At 39.8% G+C, this 21,822-nt stretch overlaps 2 protein-coding genes across 3 annotated transcripts in view; both read right to left on the bottom strand.

Annotated features, from left to right (window-relative positions):
- Positions 1-253: 253 nt before the first annotated feature.
- ndc80 (NDC80 kinetochore complex component) lies at positions 254-8,105 on the bottom strand. The gene is made up of 17 exons (XM_041937543.1): positions 8,036-8,105; positions 7,422-7,517; positions 6,961-7,044; positions 5,637-5,763; positions 5,102-5,274; positions 4,875-4,977; positions 4,637-4,726; positions 4,266-4,359; positions 4,007-4,107; positions 3,622-3,766; positions 2,852-3,057; positions 2,496-2,645; positions 2,166-2,255; positions 1,932-2,024; positions 1,536-1,666; positions 1,238-1,340; positions 254-844 (listed from the first exon to the last, which is right to left on the bottom strand). The coding sequence occupies exons 1-17, from the start codon at positions 8,041-8,043 to the stop codon at positions 716-718; spliced, it is 1,923 nt and encodes a 640-aa protein (XP_041793477.1). The 5' UTR covers positions 8,044-8,105; the 3' UTR covers positions 254-715.
- Positions 8,106-8,892: 787 nt separating this feature from the next.
- nipbla (NIPBL cohesin loading factor a) overlaps positions 8,893-21,822 on the bottom strand; it is a 30,717-nt gene continuing 17,787 nt past the window's right edge. For both annotated transcript variants that reach the window (XM_041936808.1, XM_041936809.1), the window contains exons 23-49: positions 21,443-21,569; positions 21,277-21,359; positions 20,602-20,734; positions 19,596-19,739; positions 19,393-19,479; positions 18,786-19,006; positions 18,531-18,633; positions 18,238-18,336; positions 17,958-18,104; positions 16,692-16,826; positions 16,450-16,548; positions 16,254-16,307; positions 16,051-16,159; positions 15,740-15,870; positions 15,338-15,478; positions 15,148-15,241; positions 14,747-14,901; positions 14,466-14,556; positions 14,019-14,192; positions 13,659-13,849; positions 13,201-13,308; positions 12,637-12,837; positions 11,933-12,079; positions 11,395-11,777; positions 11,114-11,288; positions 10,268-10,465; positions 8,893-10,176 (exon numbers count right to left, since the gene is read on the bottom strand). In XM_041936808.1, coding sequence (XP_041792742.1) covers positions 9,814-10,176; positions 10,268-10,465; positions 11,114-11,288; positions 11,395-11,777; positions 11,933-12,079; positions 12,637-12,837; positions 13,201-13,308; positions 13,659-13,849; positions 14,019-14,192; positions 14,466-14,556; positions 14,747-14,901; positions 15,148-15,241; positions 15,338-15,478; positions 15,740-15,870; positions 16,051-16,159; positions 16,254-16,307; positions 16,450-16,548; positions 16,692-16,826; positions 17,958-18,104; positions 18,238-18,336; positions 18,531-18,633; positions 18,786-19,006; positions 19,393-19,479; positions 19,596-19,739; positions 20,602-20,734; positions 21,277-21,359; positions 21,443-21,569 — 4,093 coding nt within the window. In that variant the 3' untranslated portion in view covers positions 8,893-9,813. The remainder of the gene's footprint in view (positions 10,177-10,267; positions 10,466-11,113; positions 11,289-11,394; positions 11,778-11,932; positions 12,080-12,636; positions 12,838-13,200; positions 13,309-13,658; positions 13,850-14,018; positions 14,193-14,465; positions 14,557-14,746; positions 14,902-15,147; positions 15,242-15,337; positions 15,479-15,739; positions 15,871-16,050; positions 16,160-16,253; positions 16,308-16,449; positions 16,549-16,691; positions 16,827-17,957; positions 18,105-18,237; positions 18,337-18,530; positions 18,634-18,785; positions 19,007-19,392; positions 19,480-19,595; positions 19,740-20,601; positions 20,735-21,276; positions 21,360-21,442; positions 21,570-21,822) is intronic.

Genomic DNA, 21,822 nt, shown 5'->3' with positions numbered 1-21,822 from the left:
GGGATTTCAAATTTCCATTAAATCCACCTGTGGGTCTTGAACTGCTCTGATCTATATAAGCTGTGTCTATATTCATATAAAAATCATTAGGTAATTATGGTAACACATATGCATGTCGCACAGGCATTTCCCCTGATTAAAAAGCTGTTATAACTACTGTGTTTATGTCCTATTCTGTGTGCTTTGTCAATTCATGCAGTCAATTAAACTGTAAGAGCTAAAATGAAAAACGACTAGGGTGCAAGTTCTCTAATAAACTCCAAAAACACTTTAATAAGAACATCAAAAGGACAAATTTACAACATTTACTTAAGATTTTTTTTAAACATCTTTTGTTAACTTCAGAGATAATGAAGGAGCTCCCACAACAATGTTGACAAAACATTTCCCTCCAGGTCTCTTTTCTGATAGCCTTTTTAAGGGATAATTTGGGCGAATTATTCCTTTACTGCCTTCTGGATTCTATCTTATGCGCTTGTACACAAAGTATGAGCAGTCCCTCTAATATAATTAGTCTTATGTTTTGTGTCATTTTCATTTTTTCAAGAATAACTCATGTAAAAGTATGAGGTGTCAAATATTCTTGCTACTGTTTTCCTACAGAAATGAGGAAGGAGAGGAGGAGGTTAGGAATGCAGTGAAGTTTGGCGGCGTTGTTGTAGTTCCACAGTCTCTTAAACTATATCCCCATGCAGATCCATCCTTCTACCTCTCTTCATAAACTGTTGGCCTTCGACACGAAGCCCTTGAAAGCTTCCCGCATCTTCTGTACAGCTGCCTTATCCTCTTCTATAGTCTTAGAGCGGAGATGCTGCACTTTGCTGTGCAGGTTCTCCAGGCACTTCTGTTGAAAAGGAAGCACATGTGTTACATCACACATTAATGTGTTAGCAAGAACAAGGTGTTAACAGCGTTCTTTATTAGAGATTGTTATTATAGTGCATTGTTAATCAAATATTGACATTTTGCTATAATTTCTTTTATCCCATACAATCAAATGTTTTTCTTCATGGAAAGCCTGCAGACACTGAGTCAATAATGTGTACAGTCACATCTCAACCACAACGAAACGCTTCAGATTATATCAGTTATAAACTGTGATGTTTGCACTGGAGTAAAAAGCCAGAGATGCTTACACCCTGCAAATTCACATACATCTTCTTTCTTCTTGAATGCATGCTTGAAATATAGATTCTTATCTGTATAAGGGACAGCTGCTGAGTTGTAAGAAAGTTACCTCTGTAATTGACAAGTGGTTGGCAGCTGTGGTAAATACAGACGCAAGGTTGTTGGCTACTGTTCGTCTCTCCTCATTGGTCTCCTGCAACACCAGGTGGTACCTGAGGACGAGACGACCACAAGTGTTTCAATTTAATTGTAAAACAAATATAATCATAATTTACACGGATAGAAACAGAGACCTTGAGGATGTAAAAGCTCACACATCAAGCCCCATTTTATACACTTATATGTGAATAAATGAGGCAGCACTATCAATTGAAGACATAGATACCGTTGATGAATCAGTCACTCACTGTTGCTGCGCTGCCTTCAGTTGTTGCACAGCCTCGTCATAACCACAATTAACCTTCTTCTGAAGAAGCTTATGATGGTTGTCCACCGACTCCATCTCTTGTGCCCAGTCCTCTTCCTCTCGGGCCAGCTCCTACAGACACAAACACACAGCAAACTATTGTTAGTACATGTATGATGCAACTGTGCACTTCCTATACATTATCAGCTTGTTAAATATTAACCCATTGCTGTTTTTCAGCTAAGACAAATAGTTTAGTGCTGAACTGACACTGCCTAAACAGATGCCATCTTGTCCAAATGTGGCAAAATCTGCTCCATGTTTGCATGCCAACTGTTGCATGTAATAATATGGCATTTCTACCAACATAAAGTAGACTAATTTATAAGGACCATACCTGCATGTCACAATCCAACAGTTCATCTAGCTTGCGAATCTGCTCTCTCAGCTGCTTAATGTCATTGGACTTGTCCAAGATGTTAGAATTCACCTTAAAAACACACACACACAATGATTATATTTATTATCTCAAACTGTGACAGATCAAATCCATGATCCAGATGCACTTTGGTAATATTGTGTATCAGTACTAGAAAAAGTTAATAGTGCAAAATAATAATGATTTTGCTACCTGTTCACAAGATTCCTCCAGACTGAGTTTCATGTCTGCTAGTCTGCTGTTCTCTTCCTCTACATCACTGATCAGCTTTCTCAAAAGCATCTGCAACACACAACGCGGATCAGAACAAGTACATAGAACACGAAAATCTATCACCACACAATAACAAAATTTATAATATATAATATCAAAAGATGCATATCCACAGCTACAAATGACTGCATATGGAAATAAGTAAACATTGGTACAGTAAGATGTTTACACTGAATTATACAGAATGTGGAAGACTGCCCTTGTACCAATCCAAATGGTTGTGTAAACAGGATTATTGGCTGGAAGTACTTGTATCTGTGTTTTGTGCTGAATCATGCTGCTGGGTCCAAACTCAAAAGGCCTGATCTCAAAATCGTGACCACCAGCGTTCTCTGCAGACAGTGGTATCAGCTTCAGTTTGCGTGCCAGCTTGTGATACTCCGCCAGCTTCAACTCCGCCTGAGAAAGAGAGAAACAACAGCACAGGACAGACACAGGAGGGGCAAGGAAACAAGTCAAAGTAAAGGTCAAAAGGTGTGCCATTGAATTAAAACATCTGCAGTTATCAACTACTGACTACAACTGGGAAGCAAAAAAACAGACACAAAATATCATAGTTTTATCCAGGTACCCTTTGCATACAAACTCAAATGTGCATATCGTACCTTCTCTTTTACTTTGGCCAGAGTGATCTCCTCATTCCACTTGTGCTGTTCAGCATCTTCAAGAGACTTGCTGAGACTTGAGATGGTCTGCTGGAGTTCCCTCTTCTCTCTGTTGATTCTCTCTACATCAGCTGGAGTAAACTTCTGATTCTGCAGCAGGTGTTGCAGTTCATCTCGTTCATGCTTTAGAGACTCCAGATGACTGGCTGCAGAAAGATGAAGAAAAAACATGATGTATATTAAATCAAATCCAATCTGTGTTTCTGATTGGAAAGAGGCGTTCAAAGCTATTGTAGACAACCCAGATCACTCGTGAACACAACAGTTTATTTAAACATCTGGGTAGTCATGTGCTACTTTGAACCCAAATACTGTTAAGTAACCACAAAAGAACTGTACTGTTTTGTTTTGCTTTGGCACAGAACAACTGGTGGAAACTAACATTTTTGCACACTGCGCTGTTGGCTGTTTTAAAACATTGTTAAGTATGTTCTCTGGTGACTTATTAATTAAAAACAGGAATATTAAATGTCTTTAAACAGCGACTCAAACTGAAAAAGGATCTCAGCCAAGACACACAACCAAAATCCTTATGTTTGTTCTGAATGTACACAGAGAACTTGAAAGTAATCTCACTTAATGCATCGTAATTAGTACAGAATTGACTGAATGTTCAAATCCAGACATTATCATTAGCTGCCCACTGCATCCAATACAACCTGCCAAGGAACTGACATGGTTACATTGAACATGTTATTGCCCATATTTACCAGTATTCTCCAGCTCATCATTCAGTTCTGAAGCTTTGTTCTCCAGGCTGGCTTCAAATGACTCCAGGGTACTTCGATAACTCTGGAGTTTGTTGAGGTTTGCCTGCAGCTTCACCCTTTCCATCTTCTTGGTCATTAGGCGGTCCTGTCCAGGAGAAAAGAGACAATGATCTCTCTCATTTCTTTTTTGCACCTTCAATGTTCATAAATACATCCATTTCCTTTCTTGTGTTTATTTCCTTTTTCTTTAACGGTATCAGATTTATACCCAGTGCACTTGGAATTAAGGCAGGACAACTGTCCTCACTGTGATAAAATATCAGTATTTTAAAATCTTACTCTAATCTGTACACATGGGGACGTGTTAATATAAAAGACTTCTTACCGTCTGGCTCTCCTTCTCCAGTCGTTCAACCTCATCACTAAGTATTCTGTATTTCTCCTCCATCGTAGAGAGCAGGACTTCATCAACGTTGTAGAGCTTCTCTGTGAGGACAAACAGACACAACACATCAATAATCCTGAGAGGACTCAATTTTTCATTAAAAATGATATCTAAATTTAAACAACTGAATTAACATGCTCAAATATAAATAGAAACCAATGCATTATCAATAAAACAACCAATTCCATAAAGTGCTTACTTAGTTTAGTTAAGAATGCTTCATCCTCATCCTCAAATGTGTCTTGACCCTGCATGAACTTTGAGTATGTCTCAGCTGTGTAGTCCAGGAATAGCTGAACAATGTCAAAGAGATCATAAAAACAAAGCAAACACAAATGTTAAGATTTAGACAGACAAAATAAGAGTAACCATGTCATGTATTTGAGGACGCTGTCTCTAATACAGAAGGAGAACAACTGGATGGCCTTTAATATACTGTATTAGTAAGAAAACACAAACTGTTCGTAACAAGAAGGTCTACAATACATTCTTTCGACAAGTTTCTACTTATGCTTTTTTAGTAGTGTAGTGTTTATGCCTCATGATGTGCTTTAAAAAAAGTCAGAGTACCTTGTTATACTCAGCCCCTTCCTCGATATTGTCACCGTCTTCACAGAAATCACTGAACAGCAGCTCCTGCTTACTCAAACTCCAGCTGATCTGACACACAAAATAAGTACAGACTCTGGTTTTAACTAATTTAATTAAACAAAATATATATTTGTTTGGTTATTTCAGTTTTTGTTGCATTCTGTACCCTACACAAATTAACCTCATTTCAGCAAACAGTCCACTGCCTGCGTCTTACCTTGACATTATCAATTAGCCACATGAGAGCACCGAGGGCCTGAGGCCAGGTATGGGGAGCCCCAACAGAATACATCGAAGACTTGGAAAGAACAAATGGATACCTTAAACCAGAAACAACGAGAGAAACAGAGACAGTCAGCATCAACAAAGTGTGTTAAACTACAGAAGAGGAACCAACATGAAGGCTCACAACAAATGTACAAATGCTAAAAGATAAGATTTTACCTCAGGGCTTTCAGGATAGCTGGAACCTCCTCCTCAACTTTTGAGTTTGGCATCTCAAAGGTTGGGTCTAGCTGACAGTAGATGAACTCAAATATCTTTACAAACTCCTTGGTCGAGGGAGACTGGAGGGTCTTGGCTGACAAAGTGCCTGGGTAACCCTGCTCAGTCAGGAACTAGAAAAATATAATGGACAATATTAGGTTGGATAGAACTATGGATCTCCACTCATACTGACCAACACCACTTTTCTGGTCAACCTACAACTAAATTCAACACTCAGTCAGATATCAGCAGCAATAGTATTTAATCAACCAAATCAAATGCTAAAAATACATAAAAATAAAAATCTTACATAACGATATTATGATGATACAGTTGTGAGGCCATAAATGTAGAACAAAAAGTCCTGTGATAAAGCACAAATTCAAATCCCATAAAGTGGGTTTAATGTATTGAACAAAAAGGGTGCAGCAATAGTATAACAGACAAACACATTGTGTGTATATAAAATGAATATTCAATAAAGTGTCTTTACCTCATGCAGTTGTCTGATACACTGCTGCACATAGGATTTATCATGCAGGGGTCTCCCATCTTTGATCTTCTCAGTACCTCCAAACCCTGACATGGTGCTGTTACGAGGCATGTTGGCTCCACTAGTCCTGCAGTCAAAAATAGTAACATGTCATCAATTAAACATTGTAGCTCTAATCAAACTTGTTAACTGAGAAGGAAAAAAACCAATTCCATTTCATTTGCATCTAAATAACTGCATTCTGGAAATATGCGAATGGAAAAGCAAAATACACTCGTTGGGTTTGCAATTTACAACGATTCTGAGGATACTCAACTCTCATCTAATTGACTCATTTCAGTACCTTTAAAAGTACCAGTGTGTAAGAAATAGAAAGAAATATAATATTCAAAATTGTTGTTGTATAATCACCTGAAAATAAGAATTGCTCTGTTTTTGTAATCTTAGACTGAGCTCTTTATATCTACAGAGGAAGCGGATCCTCAATTATGAAGTCAGCCATGTTTCTATAGCAGCCCAGAGCAGACAAACCAAACACTGGCTCAAGAGACCATCTTTCATGTTTTTCATGTGTTATGCTGACACTGTAGGGTTTCCTACACACTTGGAAAGGGAGGAGTGAGATGAGGGGTGCCACTTGACGCCACTAGATCCTACACGCCAGTCCTTTAACCACACCCACTCTGTTAGGGTGTGCAACTTGCAAATGACCGCAATATGAGACAAAAACTGAACTTCCATTCAAACCACATACATCAGTGCGCCTCTCCATTTTTTCCAAGCACTGTCCCCAAAACAAACACTGTACTGAGCATTGATGAGGCATCTTCCTGTTACTTCCTTGTCAGGAATGCATAAAGATCCATTATCATTTACACTTCAAAAAGATATGTGGTCACATGCACTGTCCACTTGTGATCAGAACACCCAAGATGCATGTTAATGCCAAGTGTAAATAATAAGTTCTTCATACAGGAAGTGTCTTGAAGCTGTTATTGCAAATAAAGGATTCTCCACCAAATCAAATAACATCATCAAATAAACTTCAGTTATAATGTTTAATACTTCCACTTTACTGCCAATAACGTTTTTATGGGCTGGAATATTGCTGTGTCTTTATCTGTATAGCTTTAATTTAACACCAATGCCTAATGGTCTAAATTTCTTGCAAACAGCAAATATGTTTAAGGAAAAAAATTTTGTGTTGAATACTTATTTCACCAACTGTATAGCATACTCAGTCTTTTATAGCATTTTTGAACTTTAATGTGAAAAACATTGTAATGCACTCTTTTGTCAAGTTTGTCAAATATTATTCACATACCGGGCACCAAAGAAGCTGGTCCGCCTTTCCGAGGTGACGGACTGCGGTTTGGGTATGTTGAGCTTTCCAAATGAAGGTTGTTTACTGTAAAGAAACAAAATTGTGAACAAATGCATGTGAACAAATGCATGTGTTGATGACTCACAAGCTGCCACTAATATATTCTTCACAAGCTCACAATTGTGTCTACACATCACCACATGCCAAAAATGCAAAGAAGTAAAACTATTCAGCCTCTAATTAAATAATGCTCCAGTGTTTGCGTTCTAGTTTGTCATTACACAAATAGGAAATGCCATGAAACTGTAACCATTATCTTACTCTGTCTATAGTATAATTCAAATTAAGCTAGCTCAATGGAACATTTTTGGACAAAATACGTTATTCGAGGCAGTTCAGGTTACAAGAAAGCAGTAGCTTCAAGAACATACTATAATGTCTGAACTCAACTTTATACCAACCTCTGGGGCGTTGTATACACCATGCTCATCCTGTTGCTATCTTGCACTCGCATCGGCAGCTCCGATTGTCTGCCTGTTGCTCGACTCATCCTTCCACTGGACACAAAGCATTACGAAATAAAAACAGATACCGTTTAAGAGTGTTATTCTACTGTTTCACAAGATCCCCCAAAATACATAACTCTGCGTATCAATTCGGTAATGTTGGCTACATTTTGAAATTAGCTAATGTCAATAGATATGGCACTGCTAGCTAATGTTGTCGTACGTTAAAAGAAGCTTAGCAAATTAGCGGTGTAGTAAGTTGATCTGGTATCCTAACGTACCGAACAAGACAGAACTCAAAACACTGAATATTCTAGCTAAAATTACAAATAGTTGTTCGTAAGTACTGTTGAAGGCAATTAATTAGTGTGGTTGGTAACTGCGTTTAAATTGACGGTTGCTAGCGTTAGCTAACTGTAGCTAGTGTTAAGTCACAACAAAAACGACTGTCTGGCAATATCTTAGCCAAGTTAAACGAAACCACTACATTTTGTCAGAACATTATTCGCTGATTATTTTCAGTGATGCAAAATAACTTAACGTGGTTCTCTATCGAGTTTCAGACGTACCGCTCCATATTTCGTAGGTACAAAGTTATCGCTTGCAAGTGAATCGGACATCCAAACGGACGAAGTTGTACACCCCGCCAAAACAATACAAAATAACGGATGGCGATGACATCATCAGAGTACGGAAAGCCATTCGGTCCAAGAAGGCTTCTTAACGCTCTCCACAGATACGGCTTTTCAACGGCGTCTCTCTCTCTCACACACACACACATTATTAACGAAAATGTGCAGGAAGAGGAGTCTATGATCATATTTTTGTTTAGCTTGTTTGTCTTCATTGACCTAAAAAGCTATGAGGGGGAAAAACAGGATGATTGCTTTACCCATTCAGGTCCACCAACAGAATATTTTAAATGTAATGTAAAGTAAAAAATGCTCAAAATGCACACGTCCTCTGCCAGTCATGTTTTCTCTTGTACTACCTATGACTGTTGGTCCTCAGTTGGTCTGACAGATTTGTCAAAAGTTTTTTTGTTTATGGACTTAATAAAGCTGGTACTAAAAATATCCAATGAAAAATAGCTACTAATGATTGTTATACTGTTAAGTTTTCAGTGAACCAGCTAACTTTGATTGAGAAAAATATATATACACATACATACATTATTGAAACAAAACTACGAAATAGGAAAATTTCTTTTCTTTTCAGTTTCTTTTGAAGTCTGTGCATAGAAATACTAATGAAGCAGTTGTCCAGCATCATTTTGTAGGATCTCTCCCTCACATGTAAATCTTAAACCCTTGGTCCTGTCATGCCTGTCTGTGCTTTAGCAGTTTAGCAGTGTCCAGGTCCAACACTGGTCCTTATTTGCAAAATGAAAAGATCAGATTAAGACTTTGAGCAGACAAGTGACAAAGAGAAGTAGAAAATTTATTGCAGTATTTGTTCCACCGAAAGGGTATGAATCCCCTTTCCTCTTATTACTAGGGTGACCTAATACAACAAAATCTACATTTACAAAATATCCTCCTGCAATAGGCCACATATACTGCATGCGTAGTTCGAAATAGAATAAATTATATTCAGAGGACTCTGCCATTGTACAGCATGGACAAATAAAAGTGAACAAAAATAAAAATAACTCTTTTTTTCTTTTTCTTCAAATATCTAAAAGCTAAAAGGAAAAACCATCAGGGTGCTAGTAGTATAATAAACTCCAAAAACACTTTAATAAGAACATCAAAAAGACTAATTTCCAACATTCACTTAAGGTTTTATTCTTTTTTTACAGCTTTTTTGTCTTCAGAGATATAAACATTTTAGTTTTTTGTCGTGTTAAACTATGATACAGTGGGAGTAGAAATGAGCGACTAGAATCTGCTGCACAACAGCGAAGGAGCTCCCACAACAATGTTGACAAACATTTCCCTCCAGGTCTCTTTTCTGATAGCCTTTTTAAGGGATAATTTGGGCGAATTATTCCTTTAATGCCTTCTGGATTCTATCCTCTGCACTTGTACACAAACAAAACATGAGCAGTCCCTCTAATATAATAAGTCTTATGTTTTGTGTCATTTTCATTTTTGCAAGAATAACTCATGTAAAAGTATGTAGTGTCAAATATTCTTGCTCTCTTGTGTTTTCTTACAAAAATGAGGAAGGAGAAGAGGAGGGTAGGAATCCAGTGAAGTTTGGCTGTGTTGTTGGAGGTGGCAGGTTGAGGAGGAGGAGCAGGAGCAGGAAAGAAGAGGATTTTGATAAAGTAGAAATGGAGCAGGGGGATCAAAAAAAAAGAAACAAAAGAAACAAAAGAAAAAAAAACACCATACGGGGGCCATTAGCTAGCCCCTCCTTCCCGCGCTGCATACAGTGAGCGTAAAGTCTGTACTACTTTGTTGCTCAGTTTGTGGTTGCTGGTCAAGGCAATCTTCTTGTAAATGATGTCCGACTCCTTAATAGTGTCCACCCAAGGCACCAGTTTGCGGCCATCACGTTTCTTGGCCTCTGCCCAGGGCCCCGAGTAGGAGCCGGCCATCCAGTGGATGCTGTATCCATTGGAGGTCTTCTGGATCACTCGAGCTATTTGCGGCCGGTCCTTGTATTTGGGGCAGCAGAGGGCGATCACATCCATAGCCTCCACTGTCTCACTCATACGGCCGGGGTCCGAGGAGTCACCTGCTCGCCTTGACCTTCGAGAGGACTGCAGAGAGGACAGAAGAAAAAAAGGTTGCCCTATTGTACCCACATTATTATACTGTCTTTTATAGATATCTTTGTATCGTGTATCTTACCCCTGGGGTCCTTTCGTCGCCATCACTATCGTCGTCATCTGTCTCTGGTCCTGCCTGATTGCGCGGACTGGGTCCTGACAAGGGGCCGGAGCCTCCCAGTAGGGCATTTATGGCTTTGTTTCTGATGTTAGCGCTGGCAGAAGCTTCTCCCTCCTCGTCCTCCTCGTCTGGGTCAAGATGTTCCATCAGAACCTTGAACTGTGTGGAATGAAAAACAAAAACCTTTGAGACACAAGTTTCACACTCTGCATCATTTAAACATTGACTGAATGTGACAGAAGAGAGGTGGGGTAACCACAAACTAATGGCTATTGAATGATTTGTAGGGCAAATATATTTATCAGCAGACACAAGCACACATATTCCAGATCTACCGTAAATCAAGCTCTTCATTCAAATTTAATTGAAATTAAAGCTCAAAGAAGCAAAGCTGTTGCTATAACCAGACAAATATCTGTCTGGTTGGAAAACTGAACAGGCCATTGCCTTCGGATGAAGTTGCCTGTCAAGACAGTTGGGTCGGCACCTGCGTCTTAACCTGAGCAGGAACAATGTAGACAAAAGGCTGTGCCATGCTGCCAAGTATGTGCTCTTTACTTGGGTGAGGGTAGGAATTAAGGATGCTTTGAAGGTGCACTTGATCAGAGAATTGTGTGAAAAGTTTTCCTGCGACTAGTGGAGCTTGGTTAATAGTAATGGTGATCACTTTGTATTTAAAATGATAATGTAAGTTACTGATGAGGATGGAAAATAATTGAATCCATAAACTTGAAGATTAACTAGCAATCAGTGATGTACATTAAACACTGGCAATGAACAAAATTCTGATACAGCTTCATTACTTACATCTAGGTACTGTCTGACTATCCGCCTCTTGACATCATTTGTCAGTGTGGCATGAGCCATGTTGTTGGAGATGAAGTCCATGGTTTGTCGTGGGTAGAAGTGAATGTTGTTTTTTCTGTTCACTGCCTTATCGTACACCTTGGCTGACTCTGTTGGAGAGTACTTCTGAATTTTACTGTTGGAAGACAAAAAATGTTTTAAGTTACAGAGGTCATGGAATTCCCAGCATGCCTGAAGGTCTGAATTGGTCAAACTAATCATTAAGCTTGTGTAGCTCTTACCTGTCAGAGAATCCGTATTGGTTCTTCAGATGCTGTTTGAGCACCAGCAGCAACAGGATGCCCTGAACAGCATTAGCAAAGTCCAAGAGACCTGTGGTATTGTCTGGGAGGAGCCTCATTACTTTGTCCACATCCTCCAAATTCAAATCATCCAAATCGGATTCGGACTCTGAGCTGTCTGCGACAGGTTTTCTGGCCTTTTTAGGCCGCCGTACCACATCCTCATCATCATTGTCATCACTGTTGCTGTTTTCTTCCTCATCACTCCTGGGAGAATCGCAGTTCATCTTTTCCTCTTCATCCTCCCCATCTGATGTGTTTTTCCACTCCTTCTTCTCTTTCTTCTCCTTCTTCTCCTTACGCCTCGGCTCCTTTAGCAGAAGCTGGACAGGAGAAATTAACAAGAAAATTCATAAAAATTCATACAAAAAAATTCTGCGGTATGCTTTTCAGGATTTTTTTTTCAACCCCAACGAGGAGACACATACGACTAAAAAGGATTTTACATGCAAACTACTTTCAAAAAATGCTATTCTACCTCTTTGAAGGTTTGCAACAAGTTGCTGCCAGAAACAGACAGGGTGATGTCTATGTGGTGCATGATGAAGAGAGGCTCCTCCTGGCTCTGGTATGGGAAACAAGCGAGGTTGTCTGCTATAAACAGCAGCATGTTCACTTCCGTCTTCTGCAGAGAGAAAGAAAAGAGGGGGAAGAGCATGAGCGAGAGTCAGTGCCTGGTCCAAACTCACACTGCAGTTTTCGCTTATTAGAATTTTAACTATTCATACATGGTAAAAAAATAACCTAGTCTTGTTAAATTTGCATGTCAGTAAAAATAATGGCATCTACTATTGTTCAACTCCACAGCATTTGTCGTCTCTTTACTCTTGAGAAAAGGAGATTTTGCACACTGCTCTTTGGCAGGCTGCTCTTGTTCGGCATCACAATTTATTGATCATATTAACTTTTTTCCTCAAGACTGAAATGATACTTTCTGGCATGCCTGTATCTGAGATAGATGAATTTGTGAATGTCTCCTCTGAAAAAATCTAAATCATTGGTCTTGTCTGTATCCCTAAGAGTCATATAAAACACTTTTTATGACACCTCTTGCTAAGACTCACTGCTTGTAAATGTGTAAAAAAATGAGGGAGATGATCTCTTGGCGCGCAGCTAATGAGGAGATGCCACTTTACACTGAGAAGTGCAAAGACGTGTAGAGATGAGTGCAGGTTTACTCACAGCACTGTCGTCGAAGAGGTTCAGCAGTGAGATGAGGAAAGCTCTCCGGTGCTGTCGGTTCCCCCGGATCATGGTGAAGAGGTGCGAGCAGAGTGCGGAGTGGGTCTCGTCCTGTCTGAAACCTCTTATGATGGTCCCACGAGACAAATCGATGGCCTGCTGCAAATTGTACGACATCTTCATCCCGGCAACTGCCTTCATCTGTGAGAGAATATGTTGAAAGAGAAGTGTTACAAACTTAGCGTTTCAGACAAATGTCGGCACAGCTGCTGCCATGGGAATGTGCCAATAAAATGATGAGACTAAAATTCAGTATTGCAGTATTTCTCCAGCACTATATAAGTATACATTCAGGAAAAGAATGTGATGTACTGAACATGCGTCATCCTGGTGTTGGTCTAATGGTCATCACTCTCACACTTGACCTTTAAGATGTTCCTGGTTGACTGAAGTCAAACAAACTGGAATTCCTTCTCCAGGTTCAAATGGCTGGACTAACTTAAGACATTGACTAACAAGATGAACTAAAATTTTGAAACTTCACAACACTCAACATCGACTCACATGGATGAATCCTGTGTATTTCTTGTCAATCTCCACCAGCTGCTGGTCAGCTTTGTTCCTCATGCTGGGCTCTGGGTCTGTTCCCATTGCAATGAGGTAGGGTACACACTGCACAGACAAATGAAAATGATGTTACGTTCAGATGCATGTGTTTATATTTCTGTTAATCAAAAAATAGAAGTTTAAAAGGAACTAAAAGAGGGTTTAACTTTACTACAGCACATGAAATAATGGCTCTCGGTTGTTTTTAGACTTTGAGATGCTTACACTCAAAACATTTTCAGTAAGAAAATCACTTGTGGTGTTGATATGATTGCCAAAAAGAAAAATTCATTGTTTGACATTGATACATAATTAATAAAACATAAATCTATGAGTCTAATTCAATGCCAGAATGAGTTGTTAAAATCGGACTATCATCTATCAATTACAGGAGGTGGGGTGGTTCTCCAACTTACCTGTACAGGATGGATGAGACCCTGGTTGAGTGTGAGCGCTATGACGCTGAGAGCAAAGTGCCGTACACTGGACTGGGTGTGGAAGAACGCCTCCAACACCTGTTTTAGATAAAGCTGCATAATGGAGCTGCTCATCCCTGAAGAGATGTCTCCCATCTCCTTCAGATCCTCCTGTTTGGACAGTTTCTTCCCTACAGGAACACAAAATATAACATGTTGATCATCCACTATATTACTGTCACTATCACTGTGCATTCTTAAAGGTGCCAAACAAAGTATGTGCGCCATCAGGAGATGTAACACTGGAGTGGTGAACCAAAAAACTGTTTTAACTACAGCAACAACCACAGCTTCGCTTACATTCCCTATCTGCTTCCTGCATCCGCGTGTCCTCCTCCTGAAGGTACATCTGGAGGTTCTTGAGGATCTGGATTTTGAGGTTGATGGAGGAGGAGTTGTCAGCCAGGATGCCGTTGTACAAGGACTTCACTTCTGGCACAAACATCTGGCTGGGATGCATGATCACAAGGAAGCCTGAGTAACAGAAGCATAGACATGTAAGAACAAGTCAACAACATAGTCTCCATCCATGTCATGCCCACCTGCTGGGGAAAGAAAATCTGTAGGAGTTCAGTTTTCCTGGTCTTACTTTTGCCGTTCTGACATTGAAGGTCAGTGACTCAGCAACACAACATGCCCTGCTGTCACATCGTTGGAAACACTCAAAGGCTAACATTTTCTGACACAATAAATATGGTGACCTTTACATTTGTCAAACATAATATTATTTAAAAATGCTGGTCTTGCCTAAGCCGATGATGGCTTTGGACTTGACTTCCTCATCCTCATGTTTGGTGAAGTATAGCAGCAGCTCGAGAACTTTCTCCTTGATTACAACCTGTATACCACACACATACACACAGTTATGAGACAGTGTCCAGTTAACCATTTTTTAACAGTAGCAATAAAGGTTAGCTTTGGTTTCCAGTGGCTGTTTTTGTGCTGAGCCCAAAAACTAATGATTGGACTCCAATCCATAGCTTTCATTTAAAAATATAAATATTATTAAAAATAATCTGCAATCCTACCTTGTTGGTGCCCTTGAACTCCTCCAAATCAAAATCAAAATGTCGGGCCAGGGCACCCACTGTGAAGAGCGACCGCAGCAGGAAAGGCTTGTTTGCTACCAACGTCGTGCTGTTTGGATCCTCTTGATGCTGAATCTTCAGCTTGTTAAGTGCACCTGTACAAAAAAAAAAAAAGAGGAAGTATTTAAAGTTATGTTTAAGACCTACATTCTGGTTTTTTCTCTAGCATTGGTGGCTAGGTCAAACTCTACAGCCACTTTTTGAAAGGAATATCAGGATACACTAAATTTAAGGACCTGTTTGGGAAGTCATACAAGAAATACAAGTTATGTTTCCTTGCAGCTCAACCTTGCAAACTTCTGTTATCCCTGTGGAGACAAGTTGCTAACTATATATCTCACCATAGAATTTGTTGAAGCAAGCCCAGACAAACTTGTAGTTGTGTGTGACTTTGTTGACAACAGCTCCAAGACAGCTCACACAGTGCTGGACCACCTGGAGACAGGAAGGAAGACCATCATGTCATCTCTGTAACAACACTCAGTACACTTTGCATTTCATCTATATTTTAAAAAAGCCACTTCCACGCACCGTCATTCCGTATTTGATGATGAGCTTCATGAGGTCTTCTTCAATGGTGGCTAGGAAAGTTTCACTGGGGTGCTCCATCAGAGGTACCACAAGCTCCAAGATCTTTGCCACATTACAGATGACCATGAAGTCATTGGCAGTCTGCAGGGGAAACAATACAACAGTCATGATTGAGGAAGCTCTGATAGATCAGGTGCCACCAGTGACAGCTGATGGTGCTTAAAATCATCAAATAAGCACTATGTGTTTTAACTGCTCAAACCAATCTGTAGATTAGGCATTGGATTCTTTATTACGTCCATTTTTCCATGCTGGTGTAAAGGATCATTGATTACATAATAACAATGATGATTTTCTTAATGTCTATGCAACAGCAAAATGGATTTAATAAATGCAACTTACGTTACACTTTGTGGTCAGGTAAGGTTGCATGGTCATGGCATGTTTGACCATGAGCTGGGCCCTGATCTTGCTGAACAAGTACAAGGTGGTGATACACGCCACGAGTCGTGTTGAGTTTACACCCTTGTTCTCTACAAAAAAGAGAGAAAATCAAAGTTACACCAAGTTCTGTGTTCAAGTATAAATACATGTTTATATTTTAATTCTATGTAAAAGTTACAAAGGAGGACTGAGTAACTCAACAAGAGGTATAGACAGTGGTTTAAAAAAAAAAATCCAAAAAGTTGGTATCAAATGATAAACTTGCATACCTGCAAGAGACTCCTCATATTTGAGGATATGCTCGACCAGATTGTCAACTAGCTGAACGCAGGCCTTTTTGGCTGGCTTGTACGATGCATCCTCTTCGGACTTCAGAAGCTAGAAAAGAGAGACAATGTTCGTTTTAAAAAAGGTTTTACACGTCGACATATTCCCTGCCATGTGAAGCCTCTACACAAAATCAAATACTTACATTCTGAAGAAGCTGCTCAAACCAGTCATAGCCGGTGTCTCGACACGCTGCAACCTGAAGAAGCAATTAGGCATAACATTTAAAATACACCAGCCAAGGTCATTACAAAAAAATGATACAGGGTGAAGAATAATGACAGATTTTGGATATTACTTTTATTGCAGGATGCAAAAAAAGGTAAGTAGGTTAAACTAACCACATCAGTGATGTTGAGGATCTTTCTGGTCATGGTCTCTTTGTCATGGGCTGGTGTTGGAGTAAACCACAACTTCTGGAATGTCTCATTCACCAATTTCTATAAAGAACACAAGATCGTGTGTTACTAGTTTGGATCTATACTTTGTACAAGTTTTTCAAACTATTGGTTTTATATTATATTATATATTTATATATTTGTGTCTCAAAGTGTAGAGAGACAAAGGTGCAGCTGATCCATACCTTGATGCCCTCCTCATCGTTGACCCTGCGGATCATCCTCACACACATCTCAGTAATCTTACTGAAGGTTGGCTGTTCCAGACAAATGTCTCTGAGGATCTTGATCACCCGTTTTCTCACACTGATCCCAGTGTCCTGTATATCAAACCAATCCAATTCATAAAGGATCTGCAATGTTCTGCAAGCATTACATCAAAAACATGGTTCATGTGCTCAATTCCAAAGAAACATCTGCATGGGGTGCAATAGCATTTTTCTGGCAAAAGGTGGCAGTATAACACCGTAATCAAGAGTGAACTTCTCATGAACCTTCCTGAACATTTCCATGACAACAGGCACAACAATTTCAATGTGTCCACCTCTCAGATGCTGAACACAAAGAATACGCACAAAGCTTGTGTGTTGAACTGCATTATACATCAATATCTTATATTACAATGACCATTACAATGATCTGTTAATCTTAGACTGTATGCTGCTGTTAAACTGGGTCCTTAATTATTTCTAAATGCCAACTTGAAACATCAGAAAAAGGAACAATTTCAAGCAAGTTTTCTTCAAACTCAATCCATGCAGTGCTTTTCCTTGTCAAGTCAGAGACCAAACAAAAAAAACATAGCATTCCTGCCCCAACAGAAGTGGCCCCACTCATACCATTTGCATATGTGTGTAACAGGTGCATGCAGTAGCAGCTTCATTTCCACACTGGTTTTGAATGTGAACAGCTTACAAAGAAGGGGCATTCAAGGTTTTTGAATGTAAAACTCTGAAAACATATTGTTGTGACAATCTTAAAAGATGAAGAATGAATGAACCGTGACTGGATAAATTAGGCAAGGAGACGTCAGGTGGGTCTGGGCCATAACAATCAACTGTCAGTGCACAGTATGATGGTGAAGACCACTACACAATAATGGAGTGCAAAGACGAGTTCAACACAATAGTCCACAATATCGCCGGTATGGAGAAAAAGCAAGGTATGTCCATTACAATGGCAGACCTTTGGTGTGGCGTAAATAGTAAGAGGTAATGAACACAACATGCATAAAACTGGTTGGTGTGGGGTTGTTCGTGGAGCATTCAAGTGACACATCAACACATGTAGAGTTTGATGACACAGGATGCCATAACATCATTGCAAATAAGGCTCCATTGCTGGCCAGTACTCAATAACTACGTACATAATCATGTGTACAATGCATATGGGGATTGGACGACCTCACCACACAATAACATGTCTACAATGAGTCTGACTTGGCAACTTACCAGTATCCTCTCTATGAGCATGTCATAGTACTGCTCAGTGAGTTGAGGTCTGCTGAGCACAAATTTACCCAGCAGCTCTACAGCCGCCTCTCTCACACTGGTGGAGTTGTCCATCAAACGACCGTGTACGCCACGCTGCATGTCAGACTGCAGAAGAGGACAAGAGTGTCAGTATTAAGAATGGGGGGGGGGACGGTAAGAAAACTTGAAAACGATAGGACAGAGTAAGAAAGCATATTTTAACATGGGTACAAATTGTCTTTGCAAACACAAAACATACCCTTGCCAGTATGCTGGGGTCCACAGCCACAACCTCAGACAGACATTTCATGGCTTTAGTCCTTACAGCAATGGCACTTTCCCCAAGAACTCGCAAGATCTATTAAAAGAATACACAAACACCAGCCTCTGAATACACAAACTGATCATTTTTTCAGTTAAACAAATCTGAAAACAAAGACAAACCAGTGAGCCCTGAAATCACCTGTGTGAGCAATTTATAGATTATTCTATTTATCTGGTGTGGCTCATTCAAAAGCAAAGATATTTATGGTAAGAATATTCAAATCTTACCTGTGTTAAATAAATATCAAAGCTCTGGGCGAACGGCCTCATGGAGGCCAAATAACGCACGATCAGGCAGGAGTCATCATAGTCCACAGTGTCAGAGTTCATTCTGGAGAAAAGGCAAAGAGGAAGAGTGTTATTGGGTCATTCAGTCACACACTGACAGTGAGATTGTAACTGACAGGCAGCTGGATAACAAAAAAGAAACAGAGACAAACATTGCAATGATGAGATGCAAGTTCATGTTTATAACATCCTTACTTCAGTGTGGCGAAATGAGCTGGCATGGTCTTGATGATGTTGCGCAGGAACTTCTTGCGCTTCTCAGCACGCTGCATAATTTCACCGGTCGTCTCCATCTCCTTGGCATGTTGTGGCCCGTCCGATGAGTCCTCATCCTTCGGATTCTGGTTTCGCATGGACTTCTCAGCCTCTGTGGTGGCGTCCCGGAACCACTGGGCAATGTAGAACTTTCTAGCAAACTAGGGGACAAAGACGTTCTCATTGTAAGATAATTTCTTCAGACTAAGAAATCAGTGACAATAATTTCATTAACACATGGTAAGTGAAGCTAAAAATCAGTATTGTCATGTGTACCATTACTGTGGCCATTTCATTCTAAAAAAATGAGTAATTTGATGAGAATATAGAACGAATTTATGGCTAATAGTCTTAATGGATGTCTTTCAGCGTTTTGCTTGCTTATGGCAGTTGCCTATATGAAGGTGCATCCATTTGTGGCTTAATAGCCCATTTAAAGTTAACTAAAAGCCAAAGTGATATCCAGGACATGCACGCAGATTTCAGGTCTAAAGCTCCCCCAGTGTTTAAAGTCACTACTTTCAGAGTAAGTTTAATGCAAACCCACCACCAGTGAGGCATCTGTCTCAGCATTCTCTTCCAAGTAGTCCAGTAGAGCTTTCTGCAGCTGCTGGGTCTCATCATTACCTGGAGACTATATAATCAGAGAGAAAGATCACACAAAGTGCCACACATACTAAATTCAGCAAAAAGGATGGGATGCAAATCTTCAAGCAAAAGAGGAACTAAAATGTGAAGTTGTCCTTCTACCTGTTGCAGGATACGATCAATAGATCTCTGGTCCATCTTGCTGGTGACTGCGTCCTTCCTCAGACGAGCAGCCACTGTGCCCAGGTAGTCTAGAGATGCTACTCTCAGAGCCATCTCTGTCTGCTTGTTACTGAACTGGTGTACCTGGTGGCAGCAGAGACAGACAGAGAGGGGGGTGTCAGCAAGAAATGCACTGTTGACATTATGATCAAATTACATTTTGAGCCAAGATTGAGTTTCACTTGCACCGTAGAGGAAAAAAAAAAAAACCCATCCCATCAGTGCATCCAAGATGAATTATTTTCTACTTTAGTGGATCTAAGTGTTTCCCACACTTTCCTGGAGATCATTTTCAGTGACAATCTTGCCGCTCAGACAGACAGGGATCGCACCATACACTAATGCGTTCGTCTCTGTGGAAGTCTGTTTTAAAACAGTATACAGGCATTGTATTTTATGGCTATCCATTTTAATATTTTAATTTTCTTATAGTATTCTGCCTTTGTATTTTATTTGGAAAGCCCTTTGTGCTCCATGCTTGGCAAGTACTATGTAAATAAAATGTAATTATTAGCCAGTATTTAGTCAGTGTTTGACTAACATACAGTTGAGCTGTTCTATCATGTGATATAACTTGGGGCTGTGTTCACATAGTTTTCATGACATTACTGAGAGCAGTTTATTCAAAATACTGTCATCCATAAACCACTATGAACTGAACATTAATATGATCCTGAAAATAATTTATCTCCTTCAGATGGCAATGTTATTCATTTTGGGAAGCTCTGTTGCAGAGCCTAATAGGTAATTCTCAGGGAAAGGAAAATAGGAGAATGTTGAAATGAGTTTCCATGACTTCACAAGATTTCCCAGAACATTTTACTTTTCTCTCATTTTCCATGTCATGACTGGAAAATTGGTCAGCTGTTTTTTTTTTTTTTTGTTGTTTGGAAATCCTTCAACACAAACAGTTGCATCTCCAGTTTAAAGAAAGAGTCATACTAACCAACAGTCTACCAAGCAGACTGAGGAGAAGCTCTGCAGCAGGCCACTCTGGTTTGTTTACTGTCGAGAGCAGGTCCTGGACAAAGTTCTCAAACAGTGGCCGGTAATCTTCTTCTCCCTGCTTACTGCCACACCTGAGGGAGGCGAAAGATGCAGAACGTGGCAGAGGAGGAAAAGTGGTAAGAGACAGGGACAAATGGAAAGCATAATGAGAAGGAATTTATGGTAGCAATAATAAGCAGGGGCCAAGGGCCGTGAAGGAACCAGAAAATTAAGGAGTAGAAAATCCAAATTTGTAAGGCTGAACAAGTCAGCAGGCTAAATCCACCACACCCAGTGAAGTGTTTGACTACTTGACAGGCTTAAAGCAATGTTTTGATAGGTATCTCCCTAAATTATTTGTATCTCATCCAATGCCAGCATGCACATGAGGAAAGCATCCACATCATGACGATGGTGGTGGTTTTGCTGACAAAAAATGTCATATTACAGTGGCAGTAATGCACCTGACAGGTAGCACTAAGAGAGGAAGAGTGGCAGTTCTTCAGCTTTTTTCTACAACCATAGTCTGCACAGTACACATTATTTAATACTTAAAGTGACAGAGTACAACTTTAGTACAATGCAACTATGTAATCAAAAAGTATTTTGAATATTTAAAATGGATGATAATTACTTTTTGAGGAAGACTGAGAGGAAGTTTTGTGCTGTTCTCATCGCCGTCTCATACGAGTTGGTTATCAACACATCTTGATCCACCTAAAATCAGGAGAAAAAGGATTTGTGTGTTAAGTTAAATCAGAGTCAGAGTGGTGATTTTGTGTGTCGGCTTGGTCTCCTACTTTGTCACACTCTTCGAAAGTGTCCTTGTCGTTGGGGAGATGGACCACACACTGGATCAGCTGCAGCACCAGAGCCGTCACCATTTGGATGTACATCGGCTCGCCATCATTGTCTGAGCTGTTCAGCCTAAGAACACAAGAGGTCAGGTTGGACGATGAGTGACAACCTTGATTTAAAGTAAGTTGTGTGTAAAACATAACAAAAGAACAGAATTCAACGATATGTGAATCTTTGACCTATACCTGCTGATACGAAATATCTAATGTTCGAACTCGTAAACTTGTTTTTTGTAAATATGCACTCATTCTGAATTTGATGTCTGCAACATGTTGTAAAAAACAGGACAGAGGCATGTTCCCCACAGTCTGACATCACCTTT

This window comes from Chelmon rostratus, chromosome 5 (genome assembly GCF_017976325.1).
Source record: "Chelmon rostratus isolate fCheRos1 chromosome 5, fCheRos1.pri, whole genome shotgun sequence".
Taxonomy (NCBI): domain Eukaryota; kingdom Metazoa; phylum Chordata; class Actinopteri; order Chaetodontiformes; family Chaetodontidae; genus Chelmon; species Chelmon rostratus.
Note: the sequence above shows the minus strand (reverse complement) of the source record. Positions and strands in the feature narration are given on the sequence as shown.